Here is an 18603-nt window from a genome sequence, read left to right on the forward strand (position 1 = left end):
CACATTAAAGTTTTTATTCCTTCTTTTGTTGCAGAAAATAAATAATGGTCACATATTCCATATGCTTGTCTATAAAAGCATTTCTAAAAATGTCATTACCTGGATTCAACAGATTAGCTTTTTGGCTTTTCAACTGCAGGTGTCACACACAGTTGACCGTTTCCTTTTATTACATTTTTAAAGCACTTTGGCTCCAACAATTTTGAAAAAAGGCTGTTTATGAGCTAAAAATTCTCATTCCAAGCCATATTTTGCATAAACTAAAAACAATAAGGTCTTAAATTATTTTATTAAAGAGAAGAACATATTTTTCTTTTATAAAAATTGCCCCCAAACCTCACAAAGACCCCACTGACACAAAAAGTTGGTCTATCTTCAGAGCAGTTAACAAGAAAGGAACAAAACAGACATGGCCCCTGTGAAATGCATGAAATCGGGCACGGTCTCTCCCCATCTTCCTCCTCACGTTTCCAGTTTGGCCCTTGGGAGTTCCAGAAAGGAAATCTCTTCAGTCATCTAAGCCTATATTTCTGAAAAGGTAGGACATGGACTCCCCATTGTGAATCCGACGGATGGCTTCTGAAAGGATCATGCTGATATCCACCGTTTTAATTTTGGGGCACTGGAGCTTCTGGATTTCATGTGGAATTGTATTGGTAACCACCACCTTCGAATTAAGAGAGAAAAAGCAACAGCGTCATGAAACCAAGTGGCTTCCTGGTGTGGTCTGAAATCTCATTTATTATCAAATCTCTGAGAAGGACAGTGGGTCTACCTAACCTTCAGCAATGTTTTCACTCAATGTGAATGCTACCTTTTGTTTCTTAGGCTAATGTTGGATAAACCTACACCCACCAGGACAGCTACAGGCAAAAGGACAGATAATGAAAGTGCTGACAAGGACACAGAAACCAGAAGCCTTCTACACTGCTGGCAGGCATGTAAAATGGTTCAGCTGTATTGGAAAACAGTCTGGGGGTTCCTTAAGAGTTTAAACATATAGCTACCATATGACCCAGCAAGTCCACTCCCAGTGAAATAAAAACATATGTTCATACAAAAGCTTGTACAAGAATGTTTTTAACAGCATTATTCACAACAGTCAGAAAGTAAAAACAACCCAAATTTCCATGAATAAAGAGATAAAAAAGTATTCTTTCCACACAATTCAACAAAAAGAAATTAAGTACTGACATAAACTAGCTACAACATAGATAAACATTATACTGAGTGAAAGAAGCCAGACATAAAAGAAAATACTGCACCATTCCATTAACATAAAATGTAAATCCACAGGCAGAAAAGTAGATTAAGTGGTTGCCTAGGGCTGACTGGATTGAGAAGAAATGGGATGTGACTGCTAACACATCCCATTGAGGATGTGTGAAGTTTCTTTCTAGGGGGATAAAACTGTTCTAAAATTGATTGTGGTAATGGCTGCACAATTCTGAGAAGGTACTAAAAAAATCACTGAATTATGTACTTTAAATGAATGAATGGTATAGTATGTGAATTACACTCCATAAAGCTGTTATTTCCGGGTAACTCAATTGGTCATTCCAACACATCAAGGTAGCGAGTTCAATCCCCAGTCAGGACACACACAAGAATCGACCAATGTGTGTATGGTGAATAGAACAACAAATCCATCTTTCTCTCTCTCAAAAGTCACTAAATTAAAAACAAAATAAAAAGTCTCTTCCTGATAATTCTATTTTTAAAAAGCTGTTATTTAAAAAAAATAAAACTTCATAAACATGAAAAAAGGAGAAAACAAGCACTTTTCAACAGCTATAGATGGAAAAAAATTAAAATACCCAGCCTTCCTTAAAAAAAAAAAACCAGGGGATGGGAATAATCTTTATTATTATTTATAATGCATACTCCCTACTTCCAAAATAAGGCTCAAGACAGTTTCTAATTAAGAAGCACATGCAGAAGGCGACTGTTGAAACAGAGAAAGAAAAGATCAAGAATTATTCAGAAGCAGCAGCACTGGGGATTTGAAAACCTAACCTAATTATTGTGACTCATCCTTTGGCATTTGATCTTCCTGAAACTGGGCAAGAATGGAAACAAAAGGCTGTATTAAGTCTCATCACCTATAAAAGGAAGAACAATTCCCACCCTCCCGACTCCAGAAAAAAGATACCTCCCCACTGGTAACCAAACAGAATTTACTGTACCATCCACCTGGAATGAACTGCAGAGCTACCCAGGTAGGGCAGAGCCCACGCTGCCCACACACAGCACCTCCTGGAGGGCACCATGTGGTGACCTGTGCGCTCAGTCTTTCTCACTAAATAACCACCCTCATTGGGAAATTTTTTTAAAATAACAGATTTACTGAGCTATAATTCACATACAATACGATTCACCTGGTTTTTTAAAGGTGGACAAATAATTTTATTTTGCGCATGTAAACCAAGTACTACCTACTTTCCCCATCAATTTTCTTTCAAACACTGAAAACAGGATGCCTTATTCTGGGAGCAGCCCAAAGTACTCATTTAAAGATTCTGGGACAGAGTTGTGTTCAGTATCTCCCCAAGGGAAGCCCTCTATGCCTTAGCTCTCACTCCTAGTTTCACCCTTCCCCAAACCCTGGCACCCACTAATGTCCTCTCCATAGAGACACCTATTCTGGGCATTTCATTTAACTACTCCCAATTTTTAAAAAAGAAAGAAAAAAAAAACACTTCAAATCATGACTTTTCACAGCCAAGCACTATCTAGTGGCTCCTGCTCTGGAAGAAGAGCATCAGCCCTCTTCTGCTCCTCAATTCCTGCTGCCTAACTGGCCCACCCTACGTTACTTTTACATTGGTCCAAACTTTATAATCTACTGTGCGACAATGCTTTGTGTGTGAGTTTATATGAAAAACCTGGCTTCCTAACCAGAGTGAATGCAGGAACCCAGTTTGGCCATCAGTTACTTGCCCCAACTTCAGTTGGGCACATCAGTGACAGACGGCTCTCAGGGATGCCAAGACCACAACAGGGCCGGCCTCTCTACTGAAGTGTACCTGCTGTCGGACTCAGTCTGCCTCCGCTGGACTCTGCCTTCCCTCCAAAGCCCACTCTGCTCGAAAAGGTCTGGCCCCAGCCATCTCCTCTCTACCCTCCTCTGCTCGGCTGTTTCTCAATGGCCCATACGCAGCACCGTGAGAACCTGCCTGGTGCTATGTGGGCAGACATGTGACAGAGGCCCGGGGCCTGAAGTCTTCTCACTTTACTTAACATGGGAACACTGTGTTGTTCATTTTGCTTCCTGGAGTGCTTGTACTGCCATTCTGGATTCTCAGTTCATTTTGTCCAGCTGAGAGAGGCTGCTGCACTGAGCACAGATAGGAAAGTCTGGCCTCTAGTCTGCATTAAGGCATCCTGACCCCATCATGAATCCTTACTTTTCCTACAGCGCCAGGCTCAAGGAAATACAATATGAAAAGTAAAAATGTGAGACTTGGAAAAGTAAAAAAAGTTTAACTAACTGAAGATTCAATACCAAGAAATCTACAGAAGACAGCACTTTGTTTGCGGGATATAAAAATGTGATTTTTTAAAAGATTTTATTTATTTATCTTTAGAGGGGAAGAGAAGGAGAGAAATGTCAATGTATGGTTGCCTCTCGTGAGTCCCCCACTGGGAACTGGCCTGCAATCCAGGCATGTACCCTGACTGGGAATCGAACCGCGATCATGTGGTTCGCAGGCCCGCGCTCAATCCACTGAGCTACACCAGCCAGGGCATAAAAATGTGATTTATACAGCTGAGCCCCCATTACCTGGCCTCTAGAACAAGGGAGGGCTAGTAAACCTGGACAGCTCCCCTCAGCCACACTGGAAGCTGCAGACAGCTTAGGAAAATTGCCCTGTTGGCCACCCTCTCCCAATTTCATATCACAGGCAGCCATACTAAGGAGAGAGATGGGGCTTTGGCATCAGGCAAACTAAGTTCTGAATCCAAATGTTCAGCCTAGTTATTAGCTGTCTGGCCTTAAGTCACTTAACTTTTCTGGTACACAATTTCTTGTTTCTCTAAAAGGTGTTGAGCCCTGACCAGTGTGGCTCAGTAGATTAGGCATTGTCCCACAGAACAAAAGATCACCTATTCAATTCCAAGTCAGGGCACATGCCTGGGTTCGTGGCCAGGTCTCTGATCGGGGCTTGTGAGAAGCAACTAATCAATGCTTCTCTCCCACTTTGATGCTTCTCTCCCTTTCTTTCTCCCACTCTTCCCTTTCTCTAAAAATAAATAAGTAAAATCTTTTAAAAAATAAACAAGGTACTGACGTGGGCTTTACAGGGCTGTGCGGGGAGCTCAGGAAGGGTGTTGTTTGCAGTGCCAGTGCAGACGACATGCTCTAGTTACGAGGGTTATCAGATCCATTAACTATTACTATGGGCAGTCTTACAGTCCATGAAATACAAATGCAGTATAACCTGTGTTTTTAACCCACTTGTAACTATAAACATCTCCTTCTCCACCTATGCTCTGCAACTACAGATCAGGAGGTGCTGAAGGGGCAGGGCAGGGCAGGGTAGCCCATCCACGGGCTGGCTGATACCTCATCGATGGCAGACTCCTCAATCAGTCGGGGAGCATCTGAAGATAGCAAGCCGTGAGTCGCCATCACAAAGATCTTGTACGCACCTCTTTCCTTCAGGGTCTCTGCTGCAGCCAGAAAGCTGTCAACATCATCGATGATGTCATCCTGTCAAATTACAGATGCAGCAAAATACACATGAACAACCAGGAAAAAGAAAGGGTCTAACTTTCCACTGTGACATGTACAGACAGCACAGCCCTGCCACTGCTCCCATGCTTTCCCACCATGTCTTCCATAGCGAGCCTCTGCATTCACAGGCTATCTTGTCTCTGCTGACAAGATAGCCTGATGCGGTTTCCAGCTGATGTGGTTTCCAGCTTTATAGCCCTATGTCCAGCACTGTGCCCTCACCAGGCATATGCTCCAAAGAGATATGCAGAATGTTTGGGGTTTTTTTTTTTAAACACATAATAAAACTGTTAGACGATGTTTTGACTCTGGGTGGTTCTTTCCTTGCTAATTTCTTTATTTTCCAAATTTTCTCCATTGTGCATGTGGGAAGCATGGTTTTTACATGTTTTTAAAAAATATTTTATTTATTTATCTTTAGAGGGGAAAGGAAGGAGAGAGGGAGAGAAATATCAATGTATGGTTGCCTCTCGTACATCCCCTGCTGGGGACTGGCTTGCAACCCAGGCATATGCCCTGACTGGGAATCAAACCATGATCCTTTTATTTGCAGGCCCGCACTCAATCCTCTGAGCTACACCAGCCAGGGTGATTTTTACATGTTTTTATAATAGAAAAATCACTATTTAAAAAAAAAAACTAGCTTTGGCTGGTGTAGCTCAGTGGATTGAGCACGGGGGCCTTTGAAGCAAAGGGTCACTGGTTCAATTCCCAGTCAGGGCACATGCCTGGGTTGCAGGCCAGGTCCCCAGTAGGGGACACAGGAGAGGCAAGCACACATTGATGTTTCTCTCCCATTCTTTTTCCTTCCTGTCCCCTTTCTCTAAAAATAAATAAACAAAATATTTTTTAAAAACCCACTATTATTTAATTTTTTAAAGATTTTATTTATTTATCTTTAGAGAGGAAGGGAAGGGAAGAAGGAGAGAAACATCAATGTATGGTTGCCTCTCGTGAGTTCCCTGCTGGGAACTGGCCTGCAACCCAGGCATGTGCCCTGACTGGGAATCGAACCACAATTGTGTGGTTCGCAGGCCCACGCTCAATCCACTGAGCTACACCAGCCAGGGCCAACCCACTATTATTTTTAATAATAAACCCAGTTCAGTGGTTTCTGGTCCATAGCCCACAGATTCCCAGTGTGCAATAAGAGAATGTATAATATACATATATATATATATATATAAAATATACTCTCCTATATATCTATCTGCCCCTGGTTCCTGGGACAGGATGCTGGTAGGTTGTTAAGTGATATGAGCAATAGGAGCATCTTTTGTTCTTATATTTCATCTTTGACCCTATCCCAGACACAGGACTCTAAAACACTTTTACTTTCCTGGGTGACAGAAAAGTCTTTTGTTCTAATAAGACCCTAGGTGGCTCCTGGGTGGGGATGGTCACCAGAGAAACCAAGCCCTGATCAGAAGCTTAGGATTCTCAGCCCCGCCACAATGTCTCCCCAGAAGGGAGGGGCTAGAAATGGATTAATCATCAGCCACATGCCCATGTGAGGAAGCTCCATGAAATCCCACCAGTAGGGGATCACAGGGCTTCTGGGTCAGTGAACACAACCACACACCAGGAGGGTGACACACCCCAACTCCACAGGGACAGACGCTCCTGTGCTCAGGACTCTCCCAGACCTCATCCTGTGTCTCTTCATCTGGCCAGTCATCTGTGTCTTTATCATAGCCTTTGATAAACTGGTAAATTTGAGTAAGTGTTCCTCTGAGTTCTGTGAGCTGCTCTAGCAAAGTAATCCAACCGAGGATGGGGTCATGGGAACCTCTGATTTGTAGGCAAGTCAGACTGAAGTTGTGGGTAACCTATTATAGTGAACAGCATCTGAAATGAGGTGGGAGCAGTCACATGGGACTGAGCCCTTACCCTGCGGGATCTGACACTTTCTCCAGGTAGACAGCGTCTGAGTTAAAGTACAGCAACATCCAGCTGGTGCCACAGAGAACTGCTTGGTATGGAGAGAAACCCGCCACACAGTTGGCAACCAGAAGTCAAGTGTGTCATGTGAGTAGTGAAGGGGCTGCAAGGAGGAAAACACTGAGCCTTTCCTTTGACACCCAGGCTACCAGTTACTTCAAGCCCCTTAGAGCATCAAGTATTGTCTAGGGCTGAAAAAATACTCATGGTGTTTTACATACAGGGTAGAACAAAAGTAGGTTTACAGTTGTATGTGAAACACAGAATTTATCCTTGTATTATTATTTATTATTATATTATTTTTCATACAAACAACTGTAAACCTACTTTTGCCACACCCTGTGTGTGTGTGTGTGTATAAAACTCTTTCAAATATATACTAATATTACTACTATCAAAAAATACAGCTGGCCAAAATGGAGGCATAGGTAGACACACTGTGCTTCCTCACACACAAAAAAGGGACAACAACAAATATAAAAACAAACGAACAAAAAACACAGAACTGACAGAAAACTGAACTGTATAGATGTCCGACAACCAATGAGTTAAAGAAGAAACATTCATACAGACTGGTAGGAGGGGTGGAGACGGTTAGTTAGGCAGAGAGAACTCACGGGCAAGGCAGCAGACTGTGGACCCGGTGGTCCCACATTCGCGTGCAGATAAACTGGGAGGAACAACTGGGGAGTGAGACAGACTACGCAACCCAGAGTTACAGTATGGGGAAATAAAGCCTCAAACCTCTGACTGAAAACACCTGTGGGGGTTGTGGTGACAGTGGGAGAAACTCCCAGCCTCACAGGAGAGTTCACTGGAGAGACCCACAGGGTCCTAGAACATATACAAACCCAGCCACCCGGGAATCAGCACCAGAAGGGCCCACTTGCTTGTGGGTAGCCAGGGGAAGGGACTGAAAGCCAGCAGAGAGCAGAGTAAGCGGCACTGTTCCCCCTTGGACTCCTCTCCCACATACAGCAATACAATGCAGCCACGTGGGTTGCCCCACCTTGGTGAACACATAAGGCTCTGCCCTTTATTATGTAAAAGGTACCCCAGACTCCTGAAAATGGCCCAAATGAAAAAACAGATAAAAAACTACAACTCAGTGACAAAGAGACAGCCAACCTATCAGATGCACAGTTTAAAACACTGGTAATCAGGATGCTCACAGAAATGGTTGAAAATGGCTGCAAAATAGAGGGAAAAAATGAAGGCTATGCTAAGTGAAATAAAGGAAAATGGACAAGGAACCAACAGTGACAGGAAGGAAAGTGAAACTCAAACCAATGGTGTGGACCAGAAAGAAGAAACATTCAACCAGAACAGAATGAGGAAACAAGAATTCAAAAAAATAGCCCTGGCTGGTGTGGCTCAGTGGATTGAGCTCTGGCCTGCAAACCAAAAAAGTGAGGAGAGGCTTAGGAACATCCAGGACATCTTTAGCCATTCCAACATCTGAATCATAGGGGAAAAGAGGAAGTACAAAAAGAGGAAGAAGAAGAGCAAGAAATGGAAAACTTATTTGAACAAATAATGAAGGAGAAATTCCCCAATCTGGCAAAGGAAACAGACTTCCAGGAAGTCCAGGAAGCTCAGAGAGTCCCAAAGAAATTGGACCCAAGGAGGAACACACCAAGCACATCATAATTACATTAGCCAAGATTAAAATGAAGGAGAGAATTCTAGAAGCAGCAAGAGATAAGAACACAGTCACCTACAAAGGAGTTCCCATCAGACTGTCAGCTCATTTCTCAAAAGAGACCTTACAGGCAAGAAGGGGCTGGAAAGAAGTATTCCAAGTCATGAAATCCAAAGACCTATCCAAGATTGCTCTATTCAGTGAAAGTTTATTTAGAATGGAAGGGCAGATAAAGTGCTTCTCAGATAAGGTCAAGTTCAAGGAGTTCATCATCACCAAGCCCTTATTATATGAAATGTTAAAGGGACTTATCTAAGAAAAAGAAGATAAAAAATATGAACAGCAAAGTGACAACAGTTATCAACAACCAAGCCCAAAACAGAAACAAAACCAAAAACAAACTAAGCGAACNTTCAGTGAAGCTTTTATTTAGAATGGAAGGGCAGATAAAGTGCTTCTCAGATAAGGTCAAGTTCAAGGAGTTCATCATCACCAAGCCCTTATTATATGAAATGTTAAAGGGACTTATCTAAGAAAAAGAAGATAAAAAATATGAACAGCAAAGTGACAACAGTTATCAACAACCAAGCCCAAAACAGAAACAAAACCAAAAACAAACTAAGCGAACAATTAGAACAGGAACAGAATCACAGAAATGGAGATCACATGGAGGGTTATCAGCGAGGTAGTGGGTGGGGAGAAAGACGGAAAAGGTACAGAGAATAAGTAGCATAAATGACAGGTAGAAGATAGATGGGGGGAGGTTAAGAATAGCATAGGAAATGGACAAGCCAAAGTACATATATATGACCCACGGATATGAACTAAAGGGGAAGAATGAGGGTGAGAGAGGGTGTGTAGGGAGAAGGGGAATGAAGGGGGGAAAATGGGACAACAGTAATAGCAATCAGTAAAATATATTAAATATACACACACACACCTATATTACTTTAGAAGCACTACTGGTAAAAATGGTACAAATACTCTGAAAAATTGTTTGACAGGCTCTTATAAAACTAACAATTATCTCAAAACCCAACAACTGCACTTGTGGTTATTGACCCCAGAAAAATTACTCTGTTCCTACAAAAACCCACACATAGGTGTATAGGGAAGTTTTATTTCTAACAGCAGAAAACTGGGAACAATCCAAATTTCATTCACAGGTGAGTGGTTAAACAAACTATGGGCCCTATATCCATGGAATGCTGCCCAGCAAAAAAAAAAAAAAAAAAGGATGAACTATCAATATATGAACAACTTGGGTGGGTCTCCAAGGAATCGTGCTAAGTGAAAAAATCAAACTCAAAAGTCTCATAAATAGAATGTTAGAGTGTACATCCCATTTATGACTTTCCTGACATCACAATTATAGAGACAGAGGACAGATCAGTGACTGCCCCAGAGTTAGAGATCAGGTGGGTAGGAGGTGGGTGTGGCAACAAAGGGGTAGCAGAAGGGAGCTTTAAGAGAGCACAGTTCTGTATCCTGACTGCAGTGGTAGTCACCCAAAGCCAGGCATGTAGGAAAGCTGCATACATCTAACCACACACAAAACACTGGAGCTACCTGAAGCAGCTCTACGGAGAGCGGCCATATGAATTTCTAGACTATTACTGTACTACAGTGAAGCATGAATGAGGAAACTGGATAAACAATATACAAAATCCCCCTGTATTTGTTTTGGCTACTTCCTATGAATTTATAATTACTTCAAAATAAAAAGTTTTTTAAAAAGACAGTTGCAGTAGAAAGAAGAAAAAGTGTTACAGAATTTTGTTACTATAGATTCTGTTACTACAGCTTGTTACTTGTTACTTGTTACAGATTTCGCTAATGAAGGAATAAATTAATAAACAGCTATCACCCTACAAAGTAGTATCAGAGATTTTCTAATAAAATTATAAGCACTGAGCTTTGGTAAATGGGTGTGACCACTTTGGGCATAATGTGGCACCATCTAGTCAAGTTAGAAATGTGTACTTTCAGACTGAATGACTGACTCCATTTGCAGGCACTTAGAAAGTCTTGCATTTATGCAACAGAAAATAGGTGCAAGAATATTCAAAGCAGTATTGCTTAGAAATAGAAAAAATTGTATATTCAATGCCCGGAGAACAGAGAAATAAATTATGTAATAGTTATACTATGCAGCACCATACAATGAAAAAGAATAATGTAGCACACAGAGAAATCTCAAAAGAGAGAACAAAAACATCAAAAACATGCAAACTACAACCCTCCCCCCCCCAATACAGTGTTTATAGTGTATAGTGTACTCATGGTAGAATGAAAAGACAAGGAATGGAATCAATGACCACGTTCAGGGCCGTGACAACCTCTAGAAGAAGAAAGGAGGGAGAGAGACCAGGGGAAAGTTCCAAGCACGCACTCATGCTCTGTTCCCAAGCTGAATAGTGAGTACCCATGTGTTCAATTTATTCTTATTCATACAATATAGGCATTAAATGTGATCCTTTTGTGCAATGGTTTTATGAAGTGTGAAAGGATGTGTGTCTTAAACAGTTATAATTTTGTATCCTATTTTGATCACAAAACAATTCCTCACGTTATGACAAACAGCTGCACAATATTTCATTAACTAAGTAATTAGCAATTTCATAATAAACTGATAATAATAACTTTCAATTTTTGGACCAAAATAAACATTTAGCACAAAGTACCAACTTCAATAAGAATTACCTGACCATACCACTAGCCCCACACAATTAACAAACAAGTTAGCCCTGGCTGGTGTAGCTCAGTGGATTGAATACTGGCCTTCGAACCAAAGAGTTGCCAACTTGATTCCCAGCCATGGCACATGGCTCAGTTGTGGGCCAGGTCCCCAGTAGGGGGCGCTCGAGAGGCAACCGCACACTGATGTTTCTCTCCCTTTCTCCTTCCTTTCCCCTCTCTAAAAATAAATAAAATCGCAAAAAAAAAACCCAAAGAAGTTAACAAAATAGAATTGGCATATAGGACAATTAATAATAAAAGAGGTTTACATACCACAATGATGGCGATCCTTCCTCCCACATCTCCGACCACTGTGATTGGAGGCTTTTCTTTAGGAATCAGCACTGGTCAGAATAAAACACATGCACAGAAGTTTCTACATTAAAGTGCCAAAGCCTTTTAAAAGTCAACGTCTCATGATAAGAAGACCCAAGAAACTAGAAACATGGAGAGCGCCTCCTCACTGATGAAAAGCTCAGAGCTACCGCCATGTACTTAGTGCAGAACTGAACTTCCCCCGAGGTGAGAAGCGAGATCAGGGAGCCACTTTCACTGCAGCTTTCAGCACTGGGATGCATATGCCCAAGAAAAGAAATAGAAGGAAGTAAAATTATTTTGATTAGCAAATGACATGAGCCTACATACAGGAAATACCAAATAATCTACAAAAAAACTACCAAAGCTAATATACAAATTCACTAAAGTTGCAAGGTATAAGATCAACACTCAAAAACCAATTGTTTCTACATACCAGCAATGAACCATCTGAAGAGGAAATTTAAAAACCCATTCCATTTAAAAAGCATCAAAAAGAATAAACTACCTACAAAGGAGGTGAAAGACTTGTACACTGAAAACTATAAAACTGCTGAAATTAAACATAAATGGAAACACATCCCACATTTACACATCAGAAAACTCAGTACAGGTAAGATAGCAGTGCTTCCCAATGTGACTCAGAGGGCTGATGCCAGCCCTAACCCCATCTGCTTCTTTTGCAGAAATGGACAATAAAATTCAGATGGAAATGCAAGAGACCCCAAATAGCCAAAACCTAAAAAAAAAAAAAAAAAAACCACCAAAAAATGAATAAAGACTCACACTTCCCCTACTTTGAAAACTATTACAAAACTTTATTATTTTTTATTTTTCAATTACAGTTGACATTAAGCTTTACTAAACAACGTGGTACTAACATAAAGACAGAGATATACACCAATACAAAAGGATTAAGAGTCTAGAAATAAATTCAAACACCTATGGTTTATTGATTCACTCCCAGCTTTATGAGCTGTAACTGGCATACAACATTGTGTGAATTTAATGTATACGGTCTGATGTGTTGATACATCAGGTAATGCGAAATGATTACCACAAAGAGATTAGTCAACACATCCATCACCTCACACAATTATTACAATTTGTAATAGTCACCATGAGGTACACTGGATCCCTAGAACTTACTCATCTTCTAACTGGAAGTGGGTACCCTTTGACCAATACCCCCCAATTTCTTCTCTTCCCCAACCCCTGGCAATCACCATTCTACTCTGTTTCTGTGGGTTTGGTGGGGTTTTTCCCTTCAGATTTTACATATAAGTGAGATTATATTAGTCTCTCTGACTTATTTCACTGAGCATGGTACTCTCAAGGTCCATCCATGTTGTCATAAATGGCAGGTTGTCCTTTTTTACGGCTGAACAATACACATTTTCTTGATCCATTCATCCATCAGTGGACACTTAGAAGTGATTTTTTCACAAGAGTGTCAGGACCATTCACTGGGGGAAAAAAATTCTTTCCAACAAATGGTGCTGGAAAGATTAAAAATCCACATGCAATAGAATGAAGCTGGACTCCTACTTTATATCACATACAAAGATTAACTCAAAATGGAGCAAGGACCTAAAAATGAGAGCTTAAACTGCAGAACTCTAAGTAGAAAATCTGGGAGTAAATCTTCATGACCCTGAATTTAGCAATGGATTCTTAAATATGACACCAAAATACAACCAACAAGTATAAAATTAAATACAGAGAACTTCAGGAAAATTAAAGCCTCTTTGTGCATCAGAGCACACTATCAAGAAAGTAAAAAGACAATCTACACAATGAGATAAAATATGTGCATGCCATGTCTGATAAGTCTTGTCCAGAATATATAAAGAACTCTTACAACTCAAAAATGGAAAGACAAACAACTCAATTTAAAAATTGGCAAAGGATTGGAATAAATATTTCTCCAAAAAGGATAAACTGACAACAAATGCATGAAAAAACACTCAACGTCATTAACCATTAGGGAAATGCAAATCAAAACTACAAAGAAGTAGTACTTCAAACACACTAGGACGATGACTAAGAGACTAACCAGAACTTTAAACAACATAAATCAGGAAGGTCTCTTGATTTTAGGAGCTAGGGCTTATAGAAGTTTTTGCACTGGATGTAATCTGTGATTGCCGAAAACCCTACAGGAAAAACTCTATGTTTATAATAAAGCTCTGTGGTTCTGGTTTCCCCTTCCCTTCAATTCCTTTTCCCCTTCTATAAATACCTCTCCATCCATCTCTGCTTGCAGGCCAGAGAGTGTGCATGTGGCTTGCCATGTCTGCATGCATGGGTTGAAACCCTTTCTTTTTCCTGAATAAATTCTTTTGGGGGATAAACACTATATTGATATTATTTTTCAGTCAACAATGACTGCAATAAAAAAATCAGAAAATAAATGTTAGTAAGGATGTGGAGAAATTAGAACCTTTGTACAATGTCGATATGAATGTAAAATGCTATAGCTGCTATGAAAACCAATTTGGTGGTTCCTCAAAAGTTAACTACAAAGATACTATATGATTCAGCAATTCTAATCTCAGGTATGACCCTGGAGAAATGAAATTATATGTCTGCAAAAAACCTGTACATGAATGAACGCTGCAGCATTATAGCCAAAAGTCAGAAATAACGCAAGTACCCATCAATGAATGAATGCATAAACAAACTGTGGCATATATCCACACAATGAAATATTCTGCCATCAAAAGGTATGTGCATCTTTGGATGAACTTCAAAGACATTAGGGTAAGTGAAAGAAACTGGACACACCAGGTTACATATCGTATGATTTTACTTACATGAAATGTCCAAAACAGGCAAATTTAAATGGACAACAAGCAGATGAGAGGTTACCAGGGGTGGGGGAGGGAAATGGGGGGGTTAGTGATTACTTACTGGATAGGGATATCCTTCTAGGGTGATAAAAAGTTTGAAACTAGAAAACAATGGTAGTTATGCAACACTGAATGTATTAAATGCCAGTGACCTGTCCATGTTGAAACAGTTAATTCTATGTTAAGTGACTTTCACTGCAATTTTGTAAAACAGGTTGGTGTCACTAAAAAAAACAAAGTAGGCCTACTCTAGATCAGGATTTCTCAATCTCAATATGCTGAAACTTTGGACAAATGATTGGCTATGGGAACTGTCCTGTGTGTTGTGGGACCTTTTAGCAGCATCCTTGGCCTCTATCCACTAGATGCAAGTAGTGACCCCCACAATTGTGACAATAAAAAATGTCTCCACATATTTCCAAATGTCTTCTAGGGGACAAAACCCATACCCCACCCCAGCCTCAGCTGAGAACCACTGTTCTAGATTAAAAGAGACTAAAGACAAATGACAACTAAATGCAGTATGTGAACTGAGGGTGGTGTGGGGAGAGTGGAGACAGAAATTTAAGGCCAAACAAAGCAAGATAAATCCCAAAACTCAAGAACTTTTTTTTTCCATTTTCAACACCCTTTTCCCCAGGCACCTGACCCCAATGTTGGTAAAATATAAAGCTATAGGCCTTTAGGAAATCAATTTAACAAAGAGCCATATAAACAGCCATACCTTGAACTCATCAATATCACATTTAGAAACTTATAATGCAATACACCAAAGTATGGGAAAAAAAATTTTATCCACATATGTTAATTTCAGCATTACACTGGCAAAGACCAGGAGAAAACATACCCATTTATACCCTGCTTGGGCATCTAAGCCACCTCCACAAGATGGGATATTACTTTTTAATGACTTGCAGAAAGATATGTTATAAAGCTGGGAGAAGATAGCAACATGCACAATTACATAATCAGTATGAATCACTACCGGATGAAAACAGGAAAGGAAAAAAATGAAGAGGCCCACTAAAATATAACAGTGGTGTCTCTGAATTAAAAACTAATTAATTCAGTGAATTAAGCACTGATTAGGCTTTTAATTAAAATAAATGTGATTAAACACAAGAAGCTATTTTAAAAAACTATTTCAGTTCAGTGTGAAAAACACTGGAATAGTAACAAAGACTACGTCCTTGACCACAGGTCAGGCTCCTATGAGCCTTTTTCTCAACCTGGACTAAATGGTAGGCTTTGTACTCAGGCTGGCAGAGCTACGTTTTAGCAAAAATTTCTGAACTAATCTGAGCATCCAGACCTTCCTTCAGTAAGAATTTTGTTAGGTCAGTTTAGCAAGAATTCCCCCTACCCTTGATGACTCCCTCCTCTTAGTAATTTTCTATCCAATGACCCCCTCCCCCAACCTACTTCTGGGCTATGAATCCCCACCTGTCCTATATTCAGAGCTGAGCCCTGTTCTCTTGCTTTCCCTTCAATGCAACATTTCCTAAATAAAATCTGTCTCTACAACCTTGAAAAAATCTGTCTTTTCTCTTGCTAAAACACATTCAGGCCCTTATTCACTATGGGTAGAAAAAGGGTTGAGTCTGTTCCCTCGCCAACAGACTCAAAGGCAGTTATTTTTTCTAAACTGAAAAGATGTTATTAAAGGCAAGTTCTTAAAAACAAAACCAATTCACCCATAAATCTTACCACCTCATCATAATGATTTCACCTTCATAGTTCTTCCTGGTCCTTGCACAAAGGTAGGTATAAACTCTCTGTGCATTCCATAGATTATCTTGTTTTCAGATAGTCTTAACTAATTCAAAGGGCTGCATAATTAGAGGTACTGATACAACATAGTTAATTAAGTCCTACCCTCTGATAAATCATTAAGAGTCTTCAAATATCTTGTAATAAAAATAACACTACAGTGAATAACTTGTGTTCATGTTAAATTATGATATATCACTGAATGAATGAATAAAACCCCCTCAAGTGCCAAACTGAGTCTGAAGAGTTCAGCATTTTCATGACTTCGACGATCAGGCCGAGGCTTCTGAAAGGCTCTATTCCACAGGGCCATCAGAAGTGCACTGGTTACTACCAGGCCAGGGAAGATATTTTGCCACATTACAAAACAACAAAAAAAGAAGAGGTCATCCATATTTGAAAAAAAATTACGTTAGCCTTAAAATCAAAAGGGAAAGAAGAGAGGCAGCACACTCACTGGGGATCTCTAGGCTGGGGTGGATGGCAGCCACACTCCTGACCATGGGCGGGGAGTGCCGTCCATCCACCAAGTCCGACTCGGCATCCTGAGCTTCTCCGTGAATCACTGCAATGCCCAGACGAAGGCGCTCTGCAAACGACTGTGCCCTGAGGGAGAGCATGAGACAGTTTAGAAATCACACAGCCGCTATCTTCTGTTAATGTTGATGGAAGAAGCATTAAAAGAACATACGTAAAATGCAGTTTCCAAAAGATTAATGAAAAAAAGAATAAAATAATCTCAGAGTCTTAGACTCCAGGATAAACTGTGGATAAACACATCCCTCTGGCAACAGGCACCCTGCATGGGGAGCAGCTGGCCCTGGTCTGCAGTTAGTCAGTTGGGTGAGCCTGCATAGTTAATTAGCTTCCTCTAAGCCTCAGTTCCCTCACCTGTAACTGCTAATTCTCTACTTAACAGTGAGAACAAAGCACGTAAGACAAAGTGCATTAAGAACTCAAAGTGTCTGGAACTATGGAATTTCTAGCTAAGATGGAGGTGTAGGTAGATACACATTGCTTCCTCACACAACCAAAAGAAAAACAACAAATTTAAAAACCAAAAATAACCAACACTGACAGAAACTTAAACTAATGGAAGTCTGACAACCAAGGAGTTAAAGAAAAAACATTCATCCAGATGGGTAGGAGGAGCCAAGACAGGCAGCTGGGGCAAAGAGGAAATGGTATGGCAGAACAGGCAGTCCCACATTTGTGTGTGGATGAACCAGGAGGAGCAACTGGAGAGGGAGACTGAACGTACAACTCAGTGTTCCACTGCGGAGAAATAAAACCTCAGAACCTCTGGCTATAAAAACCTGTGGGGGCTGTGGTGGCAGGAGAAACTCCCAGCCTCACAGGAGAGTCTGTTGGAGGGACCCAGGGTCCTAGAATGTACACAAGCCCACCCATCTTGGAATCAGCACCAAAAGGGACCAATGTGCTTGTGGGTAGTGGGGAAAATGACTGAAAGCGGGGCAAGAGCTGAGCAAATGGCACTGTTCCGTCTCTAATTTCTCCCTCACATACAACACCACAATGAGGCAAATTGTCTTTCCCCACCCTGACAAATACCTAAGGCTCCGCCCCTGACAATGTAACAGGTGCACCAAGATGAAGAAATACGGCCCTAATAAAAGAACAGATCAAAGCTCCAGAAAAAGAACTCAGCCATGAGGAGATAGCCATCTTATCAGATGCAAAGTTCAAAACTGGTAAATCAGGATGCTTACAGAAATGACTGCTTACTAATGCAAAATAAAGGAAGAAGTGACGGATATACGAAGTGAAATAAAGAAGAATAGTCTTGGCTGGTGTGGTTCAGTAGATTGAGCACCAGCCTGTGAACCAAAGGGTCACCAGTTTAATTCACAGTCAGGCACATGCCTGGGCTGGGGGCCAGGTCCCCAAAAGGAGACACATGGGAGACAACCACACATTGATGTTTCTCTCCCTTTCTTTCTTCCTCCCTTCCCCTCTCTCTAAAAATAAATAAATAAAATCATTTTTTTAAAGAAGAATATACAGGGAACCAACAGTGGAGGAAAGGAAACCAAGATTCAAAATCAACGATTTGGAACAGAATGAAGAAATAAACAATCTAACTGGAACGGAATAAAGAAGTAAGAATTCAGAAAGTGAGGAGATGCTTACGAACCTCTGGAACAACTTTAAACCCCAAATCATAGGGGTGCCAGAAGGAGAAGAGGAAGACAAAGAAATTGAAAACTTATTTTAAAAACAATGATAGAAAACTTCCTCAATCTAGTCAAGGAAAAAGACATAAGTCCAGGAAGCTCAGAGAGTCTCAAACAAGTTGGACCCAAGGAGGAACACACCAAGACACATTATAATTAAACTACCCAAGATTAAAGATAAGGAATCTTAAAAGTAGCAAGAGATTTACCTACAAAGGAGTTCCCATCAGACTGTCAGCTGATTTCTCAAAAGAAACCTTACAGGCAACAAGGGCCTGGAAAGAAGTATTCAAAGTCATGAAATGCAAGGACCTACATCCAAGATTACTCTATCCGGCAAAGCTTTTATTTAGAATGGAAGGGCAAATAAAGTGCTTCCAGGTAAGGTCAAGTTAAAGTTCATCATCACCC

General features: G+C 40.6%; 1 protein-coding gene across 6 annotated transcripts in view; it reads right to left on the minus strand.

Annotated features, from left to right (window-relative positions):
• The window catches only part of PRPSAP2 (phosphoribosyl pyrophosphate synthetase associated protein 2), a 76072-nt gene continuing 57469 nt past the window's right edge, over positions 1-18603 (minus strand). For all 6 annotated transcript variants that reach the window (XM_037068786.1, XM_037068787.1, XM_037068785.1 and 3 more), the window contains 4 exons: positions 16455-16603; positions 11334-11404; positions 4568-4714; positions 1-667 (listed from right to left, as the gene is read on the minus strand). In XM_037068786.1, the coding sequence (XP_036924681.1) occupies positions 509-667; positions 4568-4714; positions 11334-11404; positions 16455-16603 (526 nt within the window). In that variant the 3' untranslated portion in view covers positions 1-508. The remainder of the gene's footprint in view (positions 668-4567; positions 4715-11333; positions 11405-16454; positions 16604-18603) is intronic.

This window comes from Sturnira hondurensis, unplaced genomic scaffold (genome assembly GCF_014824575.4).
Source record: "Sturnira hondurensis isolate 20B ecotype Veracruz unplaced genomic scaffold, ASM1482457v3 Scaffold0018097, whole genome shotgun sequence".
Lineage (NCBI taxonomy): Eukaryota > Metazoa > Chordata > Mammalia > Chiroptera > Phyllostomidae > Sturnira > Sturnira hondurensis.